The sequence below is a fragment of the Pogoniulus pusillus genome, chromosome 1 (assembly GCF_015220805.1).
Source record: "Pogoniulus pusillus isolate bPogPus1 chromosome 1, bPogPus1.pri, whole genome shotgun sequence".
Classification (NCBI taxonomy): Eukaryota; Metazoa; Chordata; class Aves; order Piciformes; family Lybiidae; genus Pogoniulus; species Pogoniulus pusillus.
Window position 1 is genome coordinate 29790010 of NC_087264.1, and position 20338 is coordinate 29810347.

Genomic DNA, 20338 nt, shown 5'->3' on the forward strand with positions numbered 1-20338 from the left:
TCAGGATCCATGCAACTTTTATTTTAATTATTAGACAAGTACAGGAATAATTGCAATAATCTATCAAAAATGTATCTTATCAAGAACTGGAAAGGTATTTAAAAAAGATTCACATTCAATTCAGATTATGTACAAACCAGTGTTTGCAAAAAAGAAAACAGCAAATGCTTTGAGTGTAAAAGAATTCCATTCTAGTTCATGTGTCAGCGTTCCCAATGACCAAGTTACCACTGAGATGCAATCACAGTGTAGACACGTTCCACAGTCTATTAAACTTGTTCCAACAGCATTGTTGCCAAAAGAAATTTTTCTTTTTAAATAAAGCATTTAAGAAGTTTTGCCATACAGTACCATCCACCCAAAATGCGTTCCTGTGTATTTAATTCTTGACTTCAACAATGTCAGAACAGTTGGCATCTACAGGCCCAGGTACATACCTATATATCCACATCTCTGAAAGTACAGATGTATAACTATAGATCAAAGAAACACCAGTCTCCTACACCTGAACCAGTCAGGGGCTGCTTTGTACATTGAGGAGATCAGCCATTTTTTTTTAGAGGAGCACAGCCCTTGGTTATTTGGCTTAAACAAATCACCATCTGCCAGTCAGAACTGTGCTGAATCTGTTGCAGTATCATGTGCATACCTTCTCAACTCACCTCTAACAGATGATATTTGAATGCCATCATAATAGTCATACACAGATATAACAGCATCATACATCTTTGCTCTAAGACCATCCTCCACAGATCTCTCTTTTTTTGGTCTGGATTAAATCCCCCAACAGACTGAAAAATAAAGACAAATGCAAGGGTCTGTTTTTTAGGTAAACCTGTAACTTTTTTTTTCCTCATTTATTGACTTGAAACTTAGCCAAAGAAAGAGATTAATCAGTGATGTAAGCTGAAAGGGGAAAGCTATCATGATCCCAGCTTCAAAGTACAAATAGTGAAACAGTCACATAGCAGTTACCAGTCAGTCTGCCTGGGCACAGAAGAGATGAATCTAGCTACTAAGGTTACACAATAACTCTTTCATAGCTATGGTCTCACATGCTGCAAATCACATACTAATTTAATAATAATGAAAATTCTCTCAAAAATGCAGACTACATATCAGAATTCTTTCAGCTATACTGAGCTAACAGAGACAAAACAGTTCATGGTCTCATAGTAGATCGGTGTTTTAAGACAAACGAAAGACAAGGCCTTCATGATGATGCAGTAACAGCCCAAATGCAAACAAAAACTATTCTCAGCTGGACCTTATGGACCCAGGATGATATTTAGTTGAAAGATGCCATTTGGAGCATAAGCTACTATGACTTGGTATAAGAAGGCAAATCTAGAAAGCTTCATCTGGTTTCTGAAGGTGTATGTAACGACTTGGGAGTAAGTCGTCTAAGATACACTGACCTGGACTTGAAAAGCAATTTTTATTTCAAATTTATTTCCAGATTCTAATACATAAAGTTGAACAGGTTTTGTGAATATGAATTTGAGAGTCTTCATCACTGTAACTTTAGCTTAGAAATGAAAACATCAGGATAGCAGAAACAGCTCTGGGCAGTGGAAGACTGGCAATGTAGTGTTTGAAGATTCTGAGCTCTTCCGTAGGTTGCACTTCTAACAATCATTCAAGTATGTGGAAAGGATTTTGTGCATTTCTATAGATGCTAAAGCAACTCTTCATGAAGCTAGTGATCCCATGGTGCATATTTAAGCCAAAAACACTGCTGCATTAACTGAGAGTTGGCTCAGATACGCAGACAGATGCTAGTGATGCCAACCCTTAGCAAACTCGTTCTGTACAATGAAAAGATAGTTAGGATGCCCAATAAAACAGACCAGGGAATTTTCTTAGGTATAACGCTCAGGAAAGGGACAAGTTACAATAATATAAAAAACAACTCAGAAGTCTTGTAAAAAACAAACAAAACCCCCAAAAAACAACCCCCTGCCAAAACAACCAACCTGTTTAAGTCAGGCTTCACTGCAGCAAAACGTGGAACAGAGAATTAAGCTAGAAAACACAAGCAAGTTTGACTTGAAAAGTCAGTGTAAGCAGTTCTGATATGGTTCATTTATTAATGCTATCCACAATGAATCAGCAGACAAATGAGATGAATAAAAGTACTTTAGAGGTGACAAGAGAAAGTATTTTATGAAAATGCAAAATGCTAACACTACAGTTAGCAAGTCATAGTGGAAGAGAGACAGATGTTTCCAAGGGCAATCAGAGCAAGCTTTCTTCTTTTTAAAGCAGACTTATAAAACACAGCCTTCTTTCCCTTATGTGGGCAATGGTTGGTTTAGCATCTGAGATGTCTCAGTCCTCTGAACCTATAGGCACTGAAACAAAGCCCCAGAGAAAAGGTAAAAGGAGCTTGTGTCAGGATTTTGATAGTTATTCTACTCGGCAAGGACTCCAGTATCAAGATGCAAGTAAAATGGAATGCCCATCAATATGCTTCCTTCAGAAAAAAAGTTACTTGTACAGAGTAAGAGCCTACAGCAAAACCAAGCTCATCTCACAAAAGTCTCATTTCCAAGTAACTACTGATAAACAAGTTCTTTTCAATGAAGAAGAACACAGAGTTTGGTAGTTCTAAGGTTTGGATCCACTTCTCTTCTTGTGAAAATTTCAAAACTTCCTATCTTCTTTTCATTGACTTTGAATTGTCTTCCATTTCTCCAGTCTTCGGTTCCTCATGGCAGAGGTAAAGTGAAGAGGGCCCCAAATTTTGCTCCTTGGTAACATGAAGCAACATCTCACCTAACTTAAGTATCCTTACCAATAAAGATACTGTATGAACAAAAATAATCCCCAGCTCAACCTGAGGTGTTAGACGGTCGAGTGACCAATACTTTAGGTCAACAGAACTGTAAACCACATTTTTTTAAGAGAAAAAAAATTCAGTGATGCATTATAAGTGCTACTAATAGCACTCTGGCCTCTAGAACTGGCACAATAAACTCCATTTGGGAATGCTGCAGATGTATACTTATTTAATAAGAATTTCAATAGAAGGAACATACACCAAGAATGCAGTCCATGCTATTAGTGATTATTCTCAAACACAAGGTTTGGAAGGGTGTTCTAGCAAAATGATTTGCAAAAGCACAAATAGTAAGTCCTGAAATTGCTTTTTAATTTAGATTGTTAACCTTTTATAAGGATTCAAATTAGGACCTTATGATCCAATAACATCAAATAATTCAGTCCATGTCTAAGTAGCTACATAAACTGGAGCATGTGTACAGAAGGTGCACTCCATGCTTGAGGATACAAAGTATTAAAACTGAGAAGAGGATCTAGTTCCAGTGAGGGGGGAAACAACAACAACAACAAAAAAAGCTTTAAAATTTACTAAACCAAGCACACTCAGGCACAGAGGCTATGAAGTGGTGGAGCACTCTCAGAATGACATTGATTTCTCCCTTTGTTGAATTGCTACAAAATCTTTTCTTCTTACACAGAGCAGAGTCAGGGCTTCACTGTCAAAAACGACTGCTGAAGAAGTGTGAATTTGGTTCCTTCTCTTCAAGCAGCTACAGGGACAAGTTCCACGTGATTTGTCAGCTTCCTCTGTTAACATCAAGGAAGTCCTGAGCACTCTTAATGCTTTGAAAATAATCAGCCTGTGGCAAGAGATCACATTGCTGGTGGAAGCATTAGCAATTTTCACACAGGTGGTCCTCACCAGAGATACGTGTATCAGATAACCTCTGATATAACAGCACCCGGTTTAGACCAGCCGTCAAGAAGAAGTCACTTTCACACAGGAAAAATCATGTGGTGTCCAGTGCAGCAGTTGTCTCAGGAAAAAAGCCAAACCAAAATGTTATTGGAGGAAGCTGTAATGATTCAAGCTTGGAATCTTGAGTATTAAACTTCAGTCTTACTTGAGAACTGAGGAAAAAAAATGGTTTTTTTCTCCTCCCAGATTTGCTACAAATATCCATAGAATACCAACATCAGGTGTGCTAGATATAAAACTGGTGGAACGCTAGCTGGTCCATAAAGGGTTGCACCAAGTTATCTGTAGCAAAGTAAAAAACTAGCCCAAAGGTTATGGAGATTGGAAGAGCTGGTAAGGCCTTCTTAAAGATGGCAAGAAGCAGAAGTGTAAGGCACAGACCCTGAGGGGAAATAAACAAAACAAAACAAAACAAAAAACAGAGGGAGAAATTAGGGAATTCTGACAAACAAAAGATTATCTATGTAAACACTCATCCTACAGAAATACAAGACACAGTTTTTGCCTTTCTAAGCATAAGGCTTAGTGACAGATGTACAGGCAGTGAAGATCACAGTTAAAGTCCTCATCAGTTTTCAGTCTGGCTGCCAAATAAACTAATTTCCAAACCTAAGAAACTTAGCACTTATGACTTAGTTCCTGATGAACAACAGAACCCATCTCTATTATAATACTACATTGTACTCACAATTAATATGGCCACAAAACAGGCTAATGTTGTATTCCAGTCCCCGCTTGCTGTTGCAGATGCTTTGCCAACAAGGACACTGTAGAAAATGAAGTCTCCTAAGCCCAGCTTTACTCCTCCTGCAAAAGCAAATAAATGGCAGCATTAAGTATCATGCAGGCTACATCACACTACATATCAGTAACTATTGGAGAATAATCAGATTTACACTAAGTATCAACAAAACTCCATAACAGGAAGAATTTATTTTCTAAACTAGAACTGCTGCTGAATTAAGTGATAAAGAAAAACTCTTGTGAAACAAGATGGTGTAGGAAGATTACACCATTCATTAATTAAACATTTAATTCATTCTATAAGTAGAATTTTTGTTTATTCCTAGGCTCCTGTACACAAATGTGATATATGAAAACTCAGACATTTGCAATTAAATTTGTTGGAGTGGTGTACACCGTCAGTTGTCACAATATATTCAACCAAATATTGAAGTACAATTCCTTTAAGTTGGCTGGAAGCAGGGGAGGAAACAACTAAGTCCCCTGCAGATGATGTTTTCTTTGCCAGTTAGAAACATACCCAGCAAAGCATTCCACTGCCCTCCAATTTTTCCTACAGAATTCTTACTAAGGTAGTTCTAAAAAGCACTTGAATACAATTACAGTGCATATCATTGAGGCAAAACCCCAACATATTTAGTCTAGGACATGGGGTTTACAAACACTCTTGATTTAATGCCTTACTCTTAACTAATAATTACCATCTTCACAACGATTCTGAGAGCATAACACTCAATTACTTCTGCAAACAAAGTAATGAAGATTTCCTGAATACCAGGACTCTTCCAAGTGATGGCAGACTAAAGATATCTAGTCAGAGGCCAACACCAGCCATCAGCCACTTTCATTTGGCTTGTCTTTTACTTTGTCACCTGTTTAGAGCCTGGCCTACTACTCAAGAGTTCTCAGAAGAACTCAGAGCATCAAAACAGAAGTGTATGTCTGGTTGATCACTGCAAGGGAAAAAAAAAAGAAAAAAGGCAACCCTACTCTCTTTCAGCAGGCCTCAAAGACATGGTTTAGAACAGTGCATTCACAAGAGGTTCTTAAGCATTAAAATGCCCTTTAACTGCTGAAACAAAACTTAGATGCTTGTTTACAGTGTAAGAGAATGATAAGTAAAGGCAACTGCTGAGTAACTTGTCCTGCACAAGCAAATGCTCCATATTTCTAATGAGCTGCTCCAAATTTCTAGTAAGCTAATGCTGGCTGACAAGTCTGACTGAATCACTGCACATCTGTCATTGCTATTCGTTGTAGGAACAAAGGATGGGGAAAATTATTAGTCTGGCCAGACGGCATTTTAGCCAACCAGTTAACCAATTAAAATAACCCAATTCCTAACATTTTTGTGTCTTAATTTTTCTAAGCTCTCAAAATTAAAATGGATTTCCTTGAGTTTGGAATTTTTGGGGTGAAGTAAATTCTAAAATTGTTCTTAAAGTAGAAGTCTCATTTTTTAAACAGAATAACATCTGAGAATTAGAAAAAGAAGCCAATCTGCAAAATATGGCTGCATCACATGAGGAGAGCAGTTTACTAGACAGGCAGACCTTTATTTATTTAGAGCTTTGCCAGTCTGTGTATCAAGCTGAAGGCCAGTTTGGCAGCATTATTCACTTCAGCATGAAAAACAAAACCTACAAAAAAGCAACCCTGTCTATTTCTAGGAAGCATATCAGTATCGACCACGAACAAGAACAGCTCTTCAGCTTACCATCAGCTGGCAACATACTGTGTCAGAGCAGACAGGATGACTACGACTAACTAGCTTCAGATTTCCTAAGTCTTTCAGCCACAGGACTCCATACTCACGTTCTTCAGGGTCTTCACTTGTTTGAGAATGACTGGGTAGAGCCTGAACAGCAGCACGAGATTCAGGTGTTGATTCAATGGGTCCTATTCTATTGTCCCTTTGTTGCTGCCATTCCTGACTAAAGCCACCATCATCTGCTTCAGCATCTTCATTCTGAGTCTGGTTTGCCGGAGCTCAAAGTAAGAAAGGCATTTAAGATCTCTTTCAATAAAACATGACAATCTCTCCACATTTAATGTTACAAAATAATGAGGAAAACCGAGGTGCTCCACAGCATTTAGCATCATCATTCAACACTGGCACACACCATTACAAGACATTCTTTGAATTTTACTACTTTTTTTACTTTTTTGAACAATCAGGAGCCTTTTCAGTCACAGCATCTAGATGTTGCATTCAAGCCCCAGCATTCAGGAGTACTTTGACATAACAAGGAAAATTCTGTGGTGACCTAATTTAAAGACCACAGTTTAAACAAATAAGCTCTAACTTAATATTTCAATAGCTTCTTTAGTCAACACTGACAGCTTAGTTTTCCAGTAAAAGAAAATGTAGCTGAAAATGACATGTACACACAGCCCTTAATGTATATTAAATTCAGCAACTCTGCTCTGCTTCAATAATACAGGTAAACAAAGAAACACCATGTTTTCAAACACTATCTGCATAGCTGAGAGGGCTAGACACATTCTTGCTTAACACAAATATGAGTTAGCAGTATACTCTATCATCCCAATTTGACAAGCAATTGAGCTCAGTCAATACTTGTCTACTGAGAGTCATTTCACCATCAACATCCTGTATCCCAGAAAAACAAACCCAAGAACATTAACACAATAAATGAGCCATTCTTTAAGTCTTGAGAGGTTTGTCATTCCCAATGAAGACTCCACACTTTCACTCTTCTACAGCAACCATAAGACTTAAAAATCTGAGTAACAAGTATCCAGAAACTTATATACCAATAAAATGACAAATATAAAGGCTTGTCAAAGAAGAACTCACCTTGTTTATCATAACTGGAGTTTTTGGAAGCTTTCCGCTGGGCTTCAGGATCTTCCTCAGCCATGTTCACTAGCCAGATCATTGTTGCTTTAAAAAAAATACAAGAGAAATAAGCATAGCTAATCATCACATGCGTGCAATTCTGAGATAGTGCTGGCATCAGTCCATTATTTTTCTTAGGATACAACTATCTTCTGCAACAGTCTCTTGTTAAAGCACAGTAATAGCTGGAACACAGCCAGCACCAGCTAAAACATGCATTTACAACATTACTTCTCTATCTGAGGCTCACTCTGAAAATCTGAATCAGTGATTGCTTTACTTTTTTCCCCGGTAATCAGTTCTTTTACGTGCAAGTAAAAAGGTCTATTAAGACAGGTACTGAGGTACCTCAATTTAGAAGCAGTACCTGCATTGAAGTTAATTGTTCTCTGCCCCCACCATCACGTAGAATTCCCCAGTCTAAAGGTAATGAAATGTTGTCACCCTTAATTGGTGTATTTTAATTCAAGTTTGTGGTTTCTCAGAGTTAATCTCTCCTCCCTCAAAAGAGAGGAACAGGCAGCTATGAGTAGTATCAGTAAAATACAGTGAGAGTGACAGATGAAGAATACCCTCCTCTATCTCCACTGTAAACTTGCCCCTGAAGCAGTCAGTCAACCTACGGCACACTTACTACTTCCAAATACAGGCCTTTCGGGAGCACCAGGAGCACAACACTTTATAATTAACCTATCTCACTGCTTATCCATGTGATTTCAACTAGCCACATGGAACCCGAGAAACAGCAGCATCCTGTAGGAACCGATGCACAGGTCCTAACAGCAGTCTGCATTCACTGGGTTATTTTTCACAACTGCAGGGAGAAACAATGTATCAAAAAAAGACAAGCCTGGGAGAAAACAGACCTGTAATGGAATCTGGCAATTCCTCCCTTTCCTTCCAGCAACACACAGGTTATCTAAGCACTGAAAGCTAATAAGTATTTTCTGAAAACAAGCACTCCCTTAGAATGGGCTTAATTCACAGCTGAATGACGCACTTCTTTGGCCAAAACAAGGTTTGTTACCATTTTTCCTCTTTGCATTTGTAACAAAACGTGCTTGTTTGTATCTCGAGTGTCCTTAGCCACGTCCCACACTTTTGAGTCAACAGTAAAACTGAAGCTCAAGAGAACTACTAATTCCAGCTGACAAGCATCATGTTAAAACAAAGGAAAAAAAACCCAAAAAAACACAGAAAATCACTTCAGCTGAGAGGATAACTATGCTGTACTTAGCAAAATGTACTTACAGGAATAAATAAGTGCTGGGAAGAGAGTTTCATTTCTCTCTTGAGCTGTTTCAACTAACATTCGAAGAGGACCTTTAGGACATAGTACAGCAACCAAATCTGAAAGGGAGAGCAAACAGCTCTTACATCACTGGTGACAAACTCACAAGAAAATCTGATATAACAGAGATGTGAGGAATGTTCAAAGCACATTTAGCATCAGAAAAGAACATCAGCTATTTGCTGCTCCCTTCAGCTCTTGTTCATGGGATAGTATAGGAAACCAGGCGAATAAGTGAAAACTGAAAAGCAATTGTTTATAAATTAGGATAACTATAAAAGTTATTCATACAGATAAAAGCACAGCAGATCTGGCAGATGCTCCATTTGCATTCTCACCCAAATGCTGATGGCTTGTTAATTAAATTTGCAACTCCACAAGCAACCTCAGCTACTTTTCCCTTGTCTTGCATATTTGCAAAGAAAGCTTTAATGTTTACATATAACCTTGATACTACTTTTTGCAGATGTCCAATCATTGTATGTCTTCAAATTAATTTGAAACAAAATCTGACATTGAAAGGAGCAACTTACTTGTGAGGAGCGGCATGTTGCACAGAGCAGGCCATCTAAACCTGAGCTGATTTTCCTAGCACCGTTGCTGGTCTTACTCAAGTAAAGAATTCTTAGTGTGGGGTCTCAGCCTTTGAAACTTAGTTCCCCTTTACTCAAAACAACCATGTTATGATCTTGGAATATGATCTGAAGAGTAACTTAATTTTGCAGTCACTGAACAACGGCTGAATGCTTGGAGTACTCATCTGTTCTAGTCACAGAGGGTGGAAATGGGTATAGGGGGATGGGAGGGTTTTGTTAATGTGCTTTACGATCAATGAGCACATACACAAGGGATATTCTTCCTCTCTCTGAAGGATGAGCACACCTAAGCAGCACACTGACCCAGCAGAGCTAATTAAAATCTTATTAACCCCTGCAGTTCTACAACTGGACACATTCTCAGTCTTCATCATTACTGGTGACTGTCAGAGCACACATCACACTCACGTGCTTTCAAAAAAACACATCAAGTTATGAGCACATCTTCAAGGATAAACTAAACTATCATGTTTTAATTATGCCTAAGCAACTGGATTTTAGTCTTGCCTGGGAACTAAATCTGTATTTAGGATACAAAATGATCTTACCAAAAGTGTCCAGCGCCCTCTACAGCTGTACGAGAGAACTACATCTAAGTATCAGTCATTATTCTGAGTTTATGTAATAATTAAAATTATTATTCTTTTTAATTAAAAAAATAAAAACAAAGAAACGTGTCACTTTGGGCAATAAAAGCTGCCGTTAATCCTTCCTTGCTCCCTTCTCTTTCTTTTACTAAGCAAAGATCAGGATGTTTTTCTTATGTCTGCAAATTTGAGTAATTGATAGGTTGGGCAAATGTATACCTGTATGGGATTGTACCCAAACAAGCAGCTCCTAAATTCTGAACATACAACAGTTTCCAAAAATCCTTGGGGAAAATGAGAAGTCAAAAGCTCTCCACCTTCACAGAAGAGAACAAAATGGGGAAAAAAAAAACAGTCTCATATCCACCTCTCTTGAATTAATTCCATTCTCCTCTTCAAACAATCTAGAAAATCCAGAAAACACGATGGAAGATGGCATTACACAAACGTCTTAACTACAGGGGGACTGATTTCAGTTTAGATCATGACTTTATCTCTGAAGTCTGTGATCTCCTATCCACTGCTTTGAATGATAAACCAACTACCCCTCTCCACTAAGTTTCCACCTTTTTTGGTTTTTCAAGGTCTAGTTAAACAGAGAAACAAGGGAATAGAAGATATTCCCACCATATCTGTTGCTATGCCTTGTCCCAAACCTTACCATACACTGAAATTACAGCCAGGATAAGCCATGCAGTCCATTCGGGCAGGTACTTGATGAACACCAAGGCCATGAGAGCACTTATCATAATGAGATAGGCCTGCTGGAGCCGGAGCGGCCCCTTCCAGTGAATACAGATCATTCCCACAACGCCAAAGTTCCATATCATGAGTGCCACTGTAATGTAGTCCATAGCAACATTGTAGGTCTTAAAAACTTCACTGGAAAAGAACGAATCAAAAACAAAACATGAAGAAGCATATGGACTGTGTTAGTATAAAACAATGCCAACAAGTTATAGATGCAAGTGTCAGAAGACTATTTTTTTTCAGTTTTCCTTTTCAATGCAGTGGCAAAAATGCAAAATTCTCTAAGCTTCACAAGTGGATGATTTTTCCAGTGATTGCCTACCAGCAGATCTCCCACTTTTCAAAAAATATTTATTAATGACATCATGTTGAGCATAATTCCCCCCACCCCTACAGTTTCTTCTAATATGAAGTGAGGACAGCATCTGCTGCAGGCAACAAGCACTGGCAGAGTATTAGGGTGTGAAAAACAGTCCCATTTCTCCCAGAAAGGGACACTAGAATGGATGGGATGGAAAGAGAAGTTCAAATTCTACGTCACAAAATTCCAGCATAGTGGGGTTGGAAGCGACCTTTGGAGATGATCTAGTCCAATTCCCTTGCTAAAGCAGGGTGACTCATAGCAGCTTGCCCAGGATCACAATGTCCAGGTGCATTTAGAACCTCCGCAACTTCTCTGGGCAGCCTGGTCCAGAGCTCTGGCACCCTCACACCAGGGAATTTTCTCCTCCCGTTCAGACGGAACTCTTTGGGTTCCAGTTTCTGCCCACTGCCCCTTGTCCAGTCACTGGGAACCACTGAAAAGAGTTTGGCCCCATCTTCTTGCTCTTCACCCTTTAGCTCTTGCTGAATGTTAAGAAGATCCCTTCTCAAGCTGCTCTTCTCCAGGCTAAACAGCCCTAGGCTTTCCTCCTCACAGAAATGCTATCCTCTCTGTAGCCTCCACTGGTCTGTCTCCAGTAGTTCCCCATCTCTCCTGAACGGGGCATCCCAGAACAATAGTCTAGCTGTGGCCTCACTCAGGCAGAGTAGAGGGGGAGGAGAACCTCCCCTGACCTGCTAACCACGCTTTTTTTAATGGACCCCAGGAGATATTATGTCTTCTTGTCCATGACAGCAGATTGCTCGCTCACAGTGAACTTGCCCCCCAGCTCTCCAAGGTCCTTCTCTGCAGACCTGCTTTCCAGCAGGTCAGCCTCTACTGATGCAGGGAGTTATTTGTCCCCATGTGCAGGAGTCTACACTTACTGTGATATTTCTTCTCAGTCAATGCAGAAGTTGAGAGAAAAGGATGTTATTCAAAAACTAATTATTTTGATTATGATCAATGGCTTTTAAAGCTCAGCAGACTAAGAAGTTGTGAGACTACAATCGATCTTTTATAAAGGTATGCAAAAAGATCTCTTCCTACTTATCTGCTCCCTGTGAAATAGAAATATTTTGTTTGCTTCAAAGTAAGATATACAAAGTTATTGGGTTTTATTCTTTGCCACAAACTCTACAGTAAAAAGCCTTCTTTTTGGCTGAACCATGACACTGTCACATTAAGTACTACAAAATAATTACGGCTCTCAATATGTAAAACCAAAATGAACAAATGTGTTGTCTCCAAATCATGGGCACTTCCACTGACCCAAGAAAGAAACAGTTGTGATGATTTTTTGTAGATTCTGCTGCTCCTGACTCACGAAGCCACAAAGAACTTTGTCATCTGTGTAATTTCCCCCAGGCACATTTGTCTTCCATAGTAGTTAGCTGGCAACAACTATGGGCACTGTTAACAAGATCTCTGCAAAAGCAAGTCAGCACTGCAGTGAGGTGGCAAAGACAAGAGCAGGAAAGCCCTTGGACCCTCTGCTCAAAAATGCTCATAGAAGAGCACCATCTCCAACCTAGACTCAAAGGAAATTATCCAGGGAATTAATCTCCATCCAGCCTTAACTGCACTTGTGCAGCACACGCTGGCTTGTATCTCAAACATCACCAGTAAGATTAGAGAAAATGCAGACAAAAACAGCATCATAGACCACTTTGGGCAAAAAATAACAACTGAAAGAACACTGTTTTCACCCTCTAGAGACCAAATTAAATAAGCTTCTTCAAAGAAGAGCTTAACTGTCCATCATGTGGTACAAAAATATACACAGTATAATAAATTAATGGCATAACTCTAGTTACAAACCCTGATGAGGTTGCTCACTTCAGAGATTATGTTGTCCAACTTTTCTTCACGTCTGGATAAAGCCAAGCTTTCAAATTTTAAAGAAACCCATTGAATGTATTTTGGATGAGAGAGTGGATTCTTTCCAGCTGATTCTTTTTTGCCACTCCATCACAAACAGCCTTTGCACATACAGTCCACCAAAGTGATAATGTAAGCAACTGCCCTTGAGTCACATGAATAGGAAAAAGGAAGTTATCAGAAGATACACTAGCAAAATCAGCTGCTGTGTGGAAGACAGATTATTCTAGTGATGCATGTGGTGGACAGCTTCTGTACTACTTCAGATGCTCTATAAACTCATGAATATCTCTTGCTAGGGCACTCTATGAACTTATATAAAGATAAAAATGTTTTTGCAATACCTTACTCATGATAATTCTTCTTAAGACTCAAGGGCTAATTTTAAAATAAATATAAACACAGTGATAAATGAAAATCAGTGAGGTCTCTTCCAACCTTGGTGATACTGTGTGTGTGTGTGTGTGATCAGCATATTAATGTTTCAGTTCACTTACCCCAGGTAGATGAATGAGAAAAAGAAAAGCAGCAGAAGAGAAGAAATTATAAGCCAGCCATGGATCACCTGCAAAAAAAGATATAACAATGTATTTTTTTAGATTGCTTGAAGTTAATAATTAATTATGAATGCTTTTATTTTCCCTTTTGAATAAAGCAAGAAAATTGTATGTAGAACTCTTTCTCTCTTTGGCTATTGCTAAATTCTTATTTAGACTATACACATTACTACATTTCAGTTTACATAGGAATTTTGAGTGCTTTGTGGTGGTTCAGCAGAGGTTCTATACAATGAACTGTTAGGCCATATATTTTTAGGCCATTTTGATAAGAGTGTCATTATAGCAAAACAGAAGTATCCAGCATTAACAGAGATGGAAAACATGATTCATTTTGTGCAATTAAGTAGCCTGCTCTAATTGCAAATAATTTTCAGAATAGTTACAGAATTAAAGTGGCACAGAAAGACCTTCAGTGCTTATCTGCTGGGATTCAGAACTAGCATGTCATTGACTCTAGAAATATTTCTCTATTCTCTATTAATCATATACAGACATCATCCCTAGTTTTGATATGAAAGCAGACAAACATGACCAAAATCTTAACAAAAACCAGTTCAGGGTTTTGCTCAGTGAGGACACAGATAGATTCAAACTTGGAAATGGCTGGTACTCAGACTCTGCAGTGATGAAAGTGCATACCAATCTTGTATCTATGCAGAGTGAAAAGTTAAGGCTGAAGAGCCTTGTAACTTGGGTAATCTCTGAACTGAGAATGAAACATGCATTTAACAAATTCCCAGTACAGAATCTGATATATAAAACCCATACCAAACATTGCAAGTAGATAACCAGGCAGAAGCAATAATCTCAAAATCCAAGCTTTATAAGAGAGCCTGCTCCGAATACAACATGCTGAGTGGACAATTAACTGGTGAAGTCAGCTAGATGTGCTCACTAGAAAAATGTTTTCAGAAACTGCTAAGAAACTGTGAAATCTATTTGTATTCTGAAAGATGTGTAGTAGAATGAAGTTATGTTACAGATCTTAGAGTATTCTTCAAAAGTTAAGTCAAAAGTAAAGTCCATATGCACACAGAATAAAGGAATCAAGTTCAAATGAGGCAAACAGGAGTTTCCAGCAAAGGAAGAATCTAGCTATGAGTGTGTGATTTAGGACATTTATTCTAATACTTAAATGCTTATGAAGAGTTTTTAAATTCTCAGCAATTTTTGAAACATTAATTCTCCCCCATATGGTATTAAAAAACATCCAAATAACTTTCACCTAGTAAAACCTGCCATTTAACTTGTTAATCTAACAGCTTGCCTTTCATAATTTCTGCCAGTGTATTCTGAGAGAGTTAAGAAATACCCCATGTAAAAAGCACGGTGCCAGTAAAGGCAGTGCAAGAAAATTGCTACAGTATCTGTTTCAGTCCACCAGTCAACACTCTCAGCAAGTGGTGGGGGGAAACCTGCTAAAGCTGAAGACTGATAAGCATCTGAAAGCAAACCCAGTTTTTAAAAAACGTGTAGAGCAATCTATATAGCTAAGCAGTGACCTAACAAGAGTAATTTTATTCACCTGTAAAACTAATTGAAGCCATGTTAAGAAAATGGCAAAAAAAGGTAATTTCTTTTAATAACATGATCTCTGTTTGTAGTTTTTCCATTTATAGCATAAGCTCTCACACTTTTTTTCCCCCTCCACTTAAGAAAATAACATGAATACTAATATTTCATTCTAGTAAAGAGTAAAAATACTAAGATTGCTAGACTATGGCCTGAGTGTTTGGCATAAGTTCACAGACATTCTGCATAACTAGTCAGTGGTACTAAAGGATTTGACAAAAGCTAGCGTTTGACATGCAGATGTTGTTTTATTCTTGGTATGCATCTCATCTCCTACAGCATTTTTCAGACCACCAGCCTCTTTGCATACAAGTGATTTTTCCAGAGTATTTCTTCTAAGCTTTGGCCAGAATTTCCCTAGCAGGATACCATGACAGGTTTGCTGCCTTATAATTAAGGAATTTTCACTCTTCATTTAACAACAGCTGCAACACTAATTGATTGCTGGTAGAAAGCTGGCCTTGCCTGATACTACTTGAATAAAAAATATGGATTGCCGAATGCAGAACATTAAAATGAGCAACAGCAGACAGGTTTTGGGTAGGCATATTAAACCTTTAAAGAATACAGAGAATTAAGTATGCTAAAAAAAATGTTAAAAATAAGTCAAAAGCAAAAGCTAGACAAACACTTCAAAGTCGCAGTTTCTGGTTAGATTTAGAGCTAGAATCAGGACCATGCTTAGTTTATGTATGTAGGAAACCAAAAACAGCACAAATGAATTAGCATTTCCTTTCTTCAAAAGCATTTTCAGATAAAAATCTTGTGAAGATAAGCAAATTATCATTAGCTGCTGGAGGGGCCCAAAATTCTTTCACTGTAAATTCAATTCCCCCTAATCTAGACTACATTCTACAGATAGAACTGCACATAAAATAGAATTCAATGGACAGGTAACTACATTTAACAGCATTCTGGTATAGTACCACTGAACTACTCTGTTAGCAATCTGAAAAATGTTATTTTAATTGGTGTAAAGTATAACTACAGGAAACATCTGTTGTCTAACAATTCTCATGTTTTAGAACAAGAGTTATTTTTGTAAGGAGAACGTGCAGTGCATTGTAAGGACAAGAGGGAAATCAGACAGGTAAAAAGCTTAGTGAAAACTAGTTCACACCTTCAGCATCTAAGGAGAACCAATGAACCCAGGTGAAGTATATCAGTTACTTGACTTGATTAGAATGAACAGAATTATCAGTTTAAAAAGAAAACTTAGTCAGTTCAGAGTTAACACCACACTGTGACAAAAGGTCTGTACTTTCAAAAACACCCTTCCATGTTGTATGCAGATTCAGGCAAAAATTATTTCCCAAGTCACTCTAAGATACTTTGTGAAGGGATTTCACCCAGAGCCATGAAGACAAAACACATGTTTCTCTTTTGAAGACAAAATGAAGTGGAGCAAAGCTTTGCAGCAGTGTGTGGATCCCACTGCCTATTCTACAACTATGAAACAGGTTAAAGGTTCTGGTTGCATACTGGGAAGTTTTATTAGGACAAGACTTGTCAAATGGGTCATTAAGATCAAAAGATGACCAGGAATTTTCACAAGTAACTCCCCCTAGGCAGGTGACACTGCAAATTATTTATGCTAAGCCTGGACTTGCCCAGATCACACATCATTATACGATTGAAGTCTTCCACAAAAGAGCCCTGAAGTCTGTGTTTGCCATAAAGATTTTGCCAGGCATGTAAGCCATGCACTCATCACACTATTGGGAGACTTCCATACTGGAAGCAGGGTGGGAAGAGGGGTGCCCTTGAAAAGCCTGTGAAGTCCTCAATGGATTTCCAGTTTCACAGATGTCAGTACATGGTAGACTTCATAGGAATGGGAAGAAATGTCACCCTAATTCTGGCAAGAAAGCCAGCAGTGTTAGCACTGAGCCTTCACCTCCCTGTGTCCAAGGAACACAAGCCACAAAACTGAAACAGTGAACCAAACCACCAATTCTGCCACTTGTGCTCACTCATCCTTGATAACCCTTCATTTTGTTCCATTCTCAACAATGTCTACTAATAAATTAGCACAATTACTCAGGTCAGTGATATATACTCACCTTGTAGCACCTGTATTTGTAAAGCACAACCAGGAGTATGGTCATGACAATGATGACACTGATCATGATAGCTGCGTTGAGAATTGAATTCAAGGCTCTCTGTCCTACTGTCTCGGTCTCTTCCGTGAAAGGAGTGTAGATGCTACAACAACAAAAAGTCAACTGAAATGCCACTGAATGCACAGATGTTTCTTATGTGTACAGCCAACATCAAAATGGAATTGCAGTAATTTTTCAGTTCAGAGCAATAAAAGCAACAGCTCTTTTCTATTTAGGCAAAATCTGAAACAACATAGTATCCTCTCTGTCAAATTTTAATTTAAAAACAAACAAATTTCTTAGAACATTCTTGGACCACTACTACTTTCTGCTTTGTAAAACAAACAAAAAAACCCAGAACTGCAGGTTGTTTGACACAGGTACTATGAATGACTAGGCTGTTACTGCAGCTAGACCTTTATATGCCCACCATCTAGTGGATTTGCAAAGGATCTCAAAGATTTCAACAAAAGGTAGGGGTTCAACTCTCACTTCCTTATGCAGAAGGATGGGGAGTAACACTTACCACAAATAAAACCTCCAGAAAAAATCATTCTTTGATCAACAACTTTAATAAAGAACTTTGTGTTTCTTTGAAATATTTTATTATATGCTTATAAGAACACTTCAAAGACAAGCACACTCTGAATAATTTTGTCTAAACGTTTTCATAATGGAACATTGCAACTGAATTACTGCAGGTTCTGACAGGCTCAGTGCTCTTCCTTTATCTCCTTCCTCTCAAATGAGCTTTCATCAAAATTACAGGTTTTTGTTCACATATAAATATTTTTTTATACATGAAACCTGCCAGGAAAGTTTCAGTAATTGCAATATAAGTGAACCTCCTAATGCTATCCTTTTCATGCATTTGAAGTTCTTTATCAAACAGGATAGGCAAACCAGAACTTGTCACACAAGCTTCATTTAAATGAGTAAGTTTGCTCCTTCTCCAAAATCTTTGTATTCTAGCAGAACACAACTGAAATGGTTTTGGTTGAGAAGTAAGTTTATTCTAGCAGGGCACAAGAAGGTATGAAAATGAGGACTAGAATTTGAAACAAGAAGTAACAAACAAGATATCACCCTGACTGGTTGCCAAACAACTGCCAATAGTACCACAAATAGAGTTCAGCTTCTGGAAGGAAGAAAATAAAGCTATCTTTGCACTAGTGGAGGGTAAAAAGGAAGCAGGAAGGAGTTCACTGTGTGAATTAGACTCCTGAAGAAATGGAGATAAGAAAATTAACTGAGTCCACTGAAAAGATAGGGGAAAAAAACTTCATACATACAGCTGTCCATCCTTGCGCGTATAAAAGCTGACAGACTTGATGGTTGCAACAACGACCACCATGCAAAGCGTGACAGGTACAAACAACATAATCACATGTTTTGCCCCGTATTTCAGTGTCAGCTCCTCATCTTCCTCTTCGTCTTGTTCCACCACTTGCTGAGTGTTGTTTTGTGGCTGACCATTAGTCTCAGACTCAGGATTGTCATTTCTTCTGCGCTCGCTATTTTCATGGCGACGTCTTTCACTGTTGTCATTCTGCAATACATAAAAACCAGTGTCCTCAGCAACTACCCACAACTTAATGCACATTCTTGTGCATTAAGTTAGAGGTGATCTTGAGGTGAAAATGTGCAAGGTAACATTTACTGTGAAGAACACTTGCCACAACAAGGACTTAAACAGTAGTCATTAACAGCATCACATAGTTAACAGAAGGAGGGAAGCACAAGGTTATGTTAGAAGCATTTCTGTCAGAACCAGCAGCAGATGAAAGTGGATTGGTTGCAACTAACAGCTTATGTTGCCTTTCCCTGAAACAGAATTAAAAAAGCTGAATAGAGTAAGACAGCTTTTTCACTTGGTCCAAACCACAGTTGATACAAGAGTGCATGACAGTAGATTTTTCATATCTTGACACAAATTAATTTGGTATTACTTCTAGGAATAGCTAAAACAGACATTTATGACTGTAACTCCATGAAAATGCCAAGAAAAGGTCTACTTTCCTTACTCCCCTACAGTAACCCAAATAGAAAATCACAGTGGTTTCTTGAGGGATTCTGTTCCCACATTTCTGGTAAGAGGAATGACACAGAAATGGTGACTAAACTCTGCTAATTTTCAGTCTTTATATTGAAATTTGATTCACAGGTTTTAGCATTACGAAATAAGTGTGCAAACTCTTCCTGTCCTCTTCCAAGGATATTACTTCCACATCCTTTCACTAACACTGAAGAAATTACACCTCTTTTACCAACAAATATGAAAGACCATCCTGCAATCCTGACGCTGCTACATGAAACATTGAGGACATAAAATTCAAGCACAAGTAGAGTTAAACTTCCAGTGGGAAAACACAAACTAGGAATATTACCTATGAGTAAACAATCCAGATTGCACTCCTGGTGCCAAAAAATCTTTTTGCATCCTCTCCATAAAGCCCTGCCAGCATTCAGCTCTTTAGCTATTATGTGCACATACAGAGAACACAACAGGAGAGTGAGCCATGTTTCACTACAAAGAAACAAAACTATTTTGTTTGCCAGTCACTCTAAACAAGCTCTAAAATGCAACAGGTTATACAGACTTTTTTCACTGTATGTCAACGCTGTGTTGGCACCATTCCCTCCACTGAAGATGTTTAACATAAGAGACATAATAAAGACTTGACTCCTTAGAATCAACCTCACTTCTTCTGTATTACTTCTACATACAGTTCCTTTCAAGTAATTTCACTAAAGCATCTTTATCTCAAAATATACAGTAAACTGAAGGAAGATGCCTTTAAAACGTCACTCAGCTTTACTAAAATTGCTCTAGACACAAGACAGGGCACTGAAAATCACTTAATGCACATCTCTTAGGCAGGTAGTTTTTGTCCCCCAACTATGCAATGTTAAAGTTTCATTATCTGTTCTTAATAGCATTTCCAAACATCACTGCTGACTTACACCTCATTAACTCACTGCAGTTTTTGATAAATCAACAATAATTTCGGAGATTCTTTACACAGAATTTTCCCAACCCCACCTTCAGACAAGATAAGATGTTGAGTACACACTCAGGAACTCATAGTTAGGTTTTCAAAAGCATTTAAGTGATTAAGCAGTACAAGCCTCTGGACTTTGAGCTGCAAATGCTGCACTGCTAAAACTTTGATTGAAGCTTTGTGACTTCCCCAACTTATGAAAAATTTGCCTTTACAAAACATTATGAAGTAACAACACACACCAATTGCTTTTCCTATTTACTCCT

General features: G+C 38.2%; 1 protein-coding gene across 3 annotated transcripts in view; it reads right to left on the reverse strand.

The window, feature by feature from the left end:
- The window catches only part of PSEN1 (presenilin 1), a 26037-nt gene continuing 5699 nt past the window's right edge, over positions 1 to 20338 (reverse strand). For all 3 annotated transcript variants that reach the window (XM_064147060.1, XM_064147068.1, XM_064147052.1), the window contains 9 exons: positions 18363 to 18619; positions 17032 to 17173; positions 13334 to 13401; positions 10506 to 10726; positions 8622 to 8720; positions 7329 to 7415; positions 6323 to 6496; positions 4452 to 4570; positions 1 to 4145 (listed from right to left, as the gene is read on the reverse strand). In XM_064147060.1, coding sequence (XP_064003130.1) covers positions 3990 to 4145; positions 4452 to 4570; positions 6323 to 6496; positions 7329 to 7415; positions 8622 to 8720; positions 10506 to 10726; positions 13334 to 13401; positions 17032 to 17173; positions 18363 to 18619 — 1323 coding nt within the window. In that variant the 3' untranslated portion in view covers positions 1 to 3989. The remainder of the gene's footprint in view (positions 4146 to 4451; positions 4571 to 6322; positions 6497 to 7328; positions 7416 to 8621; positions 8721 to 10505; positions 10727 to 13333; positions 13402 to 17031; positions 17174 to 18362; positions 18620 to 20338) is intronic.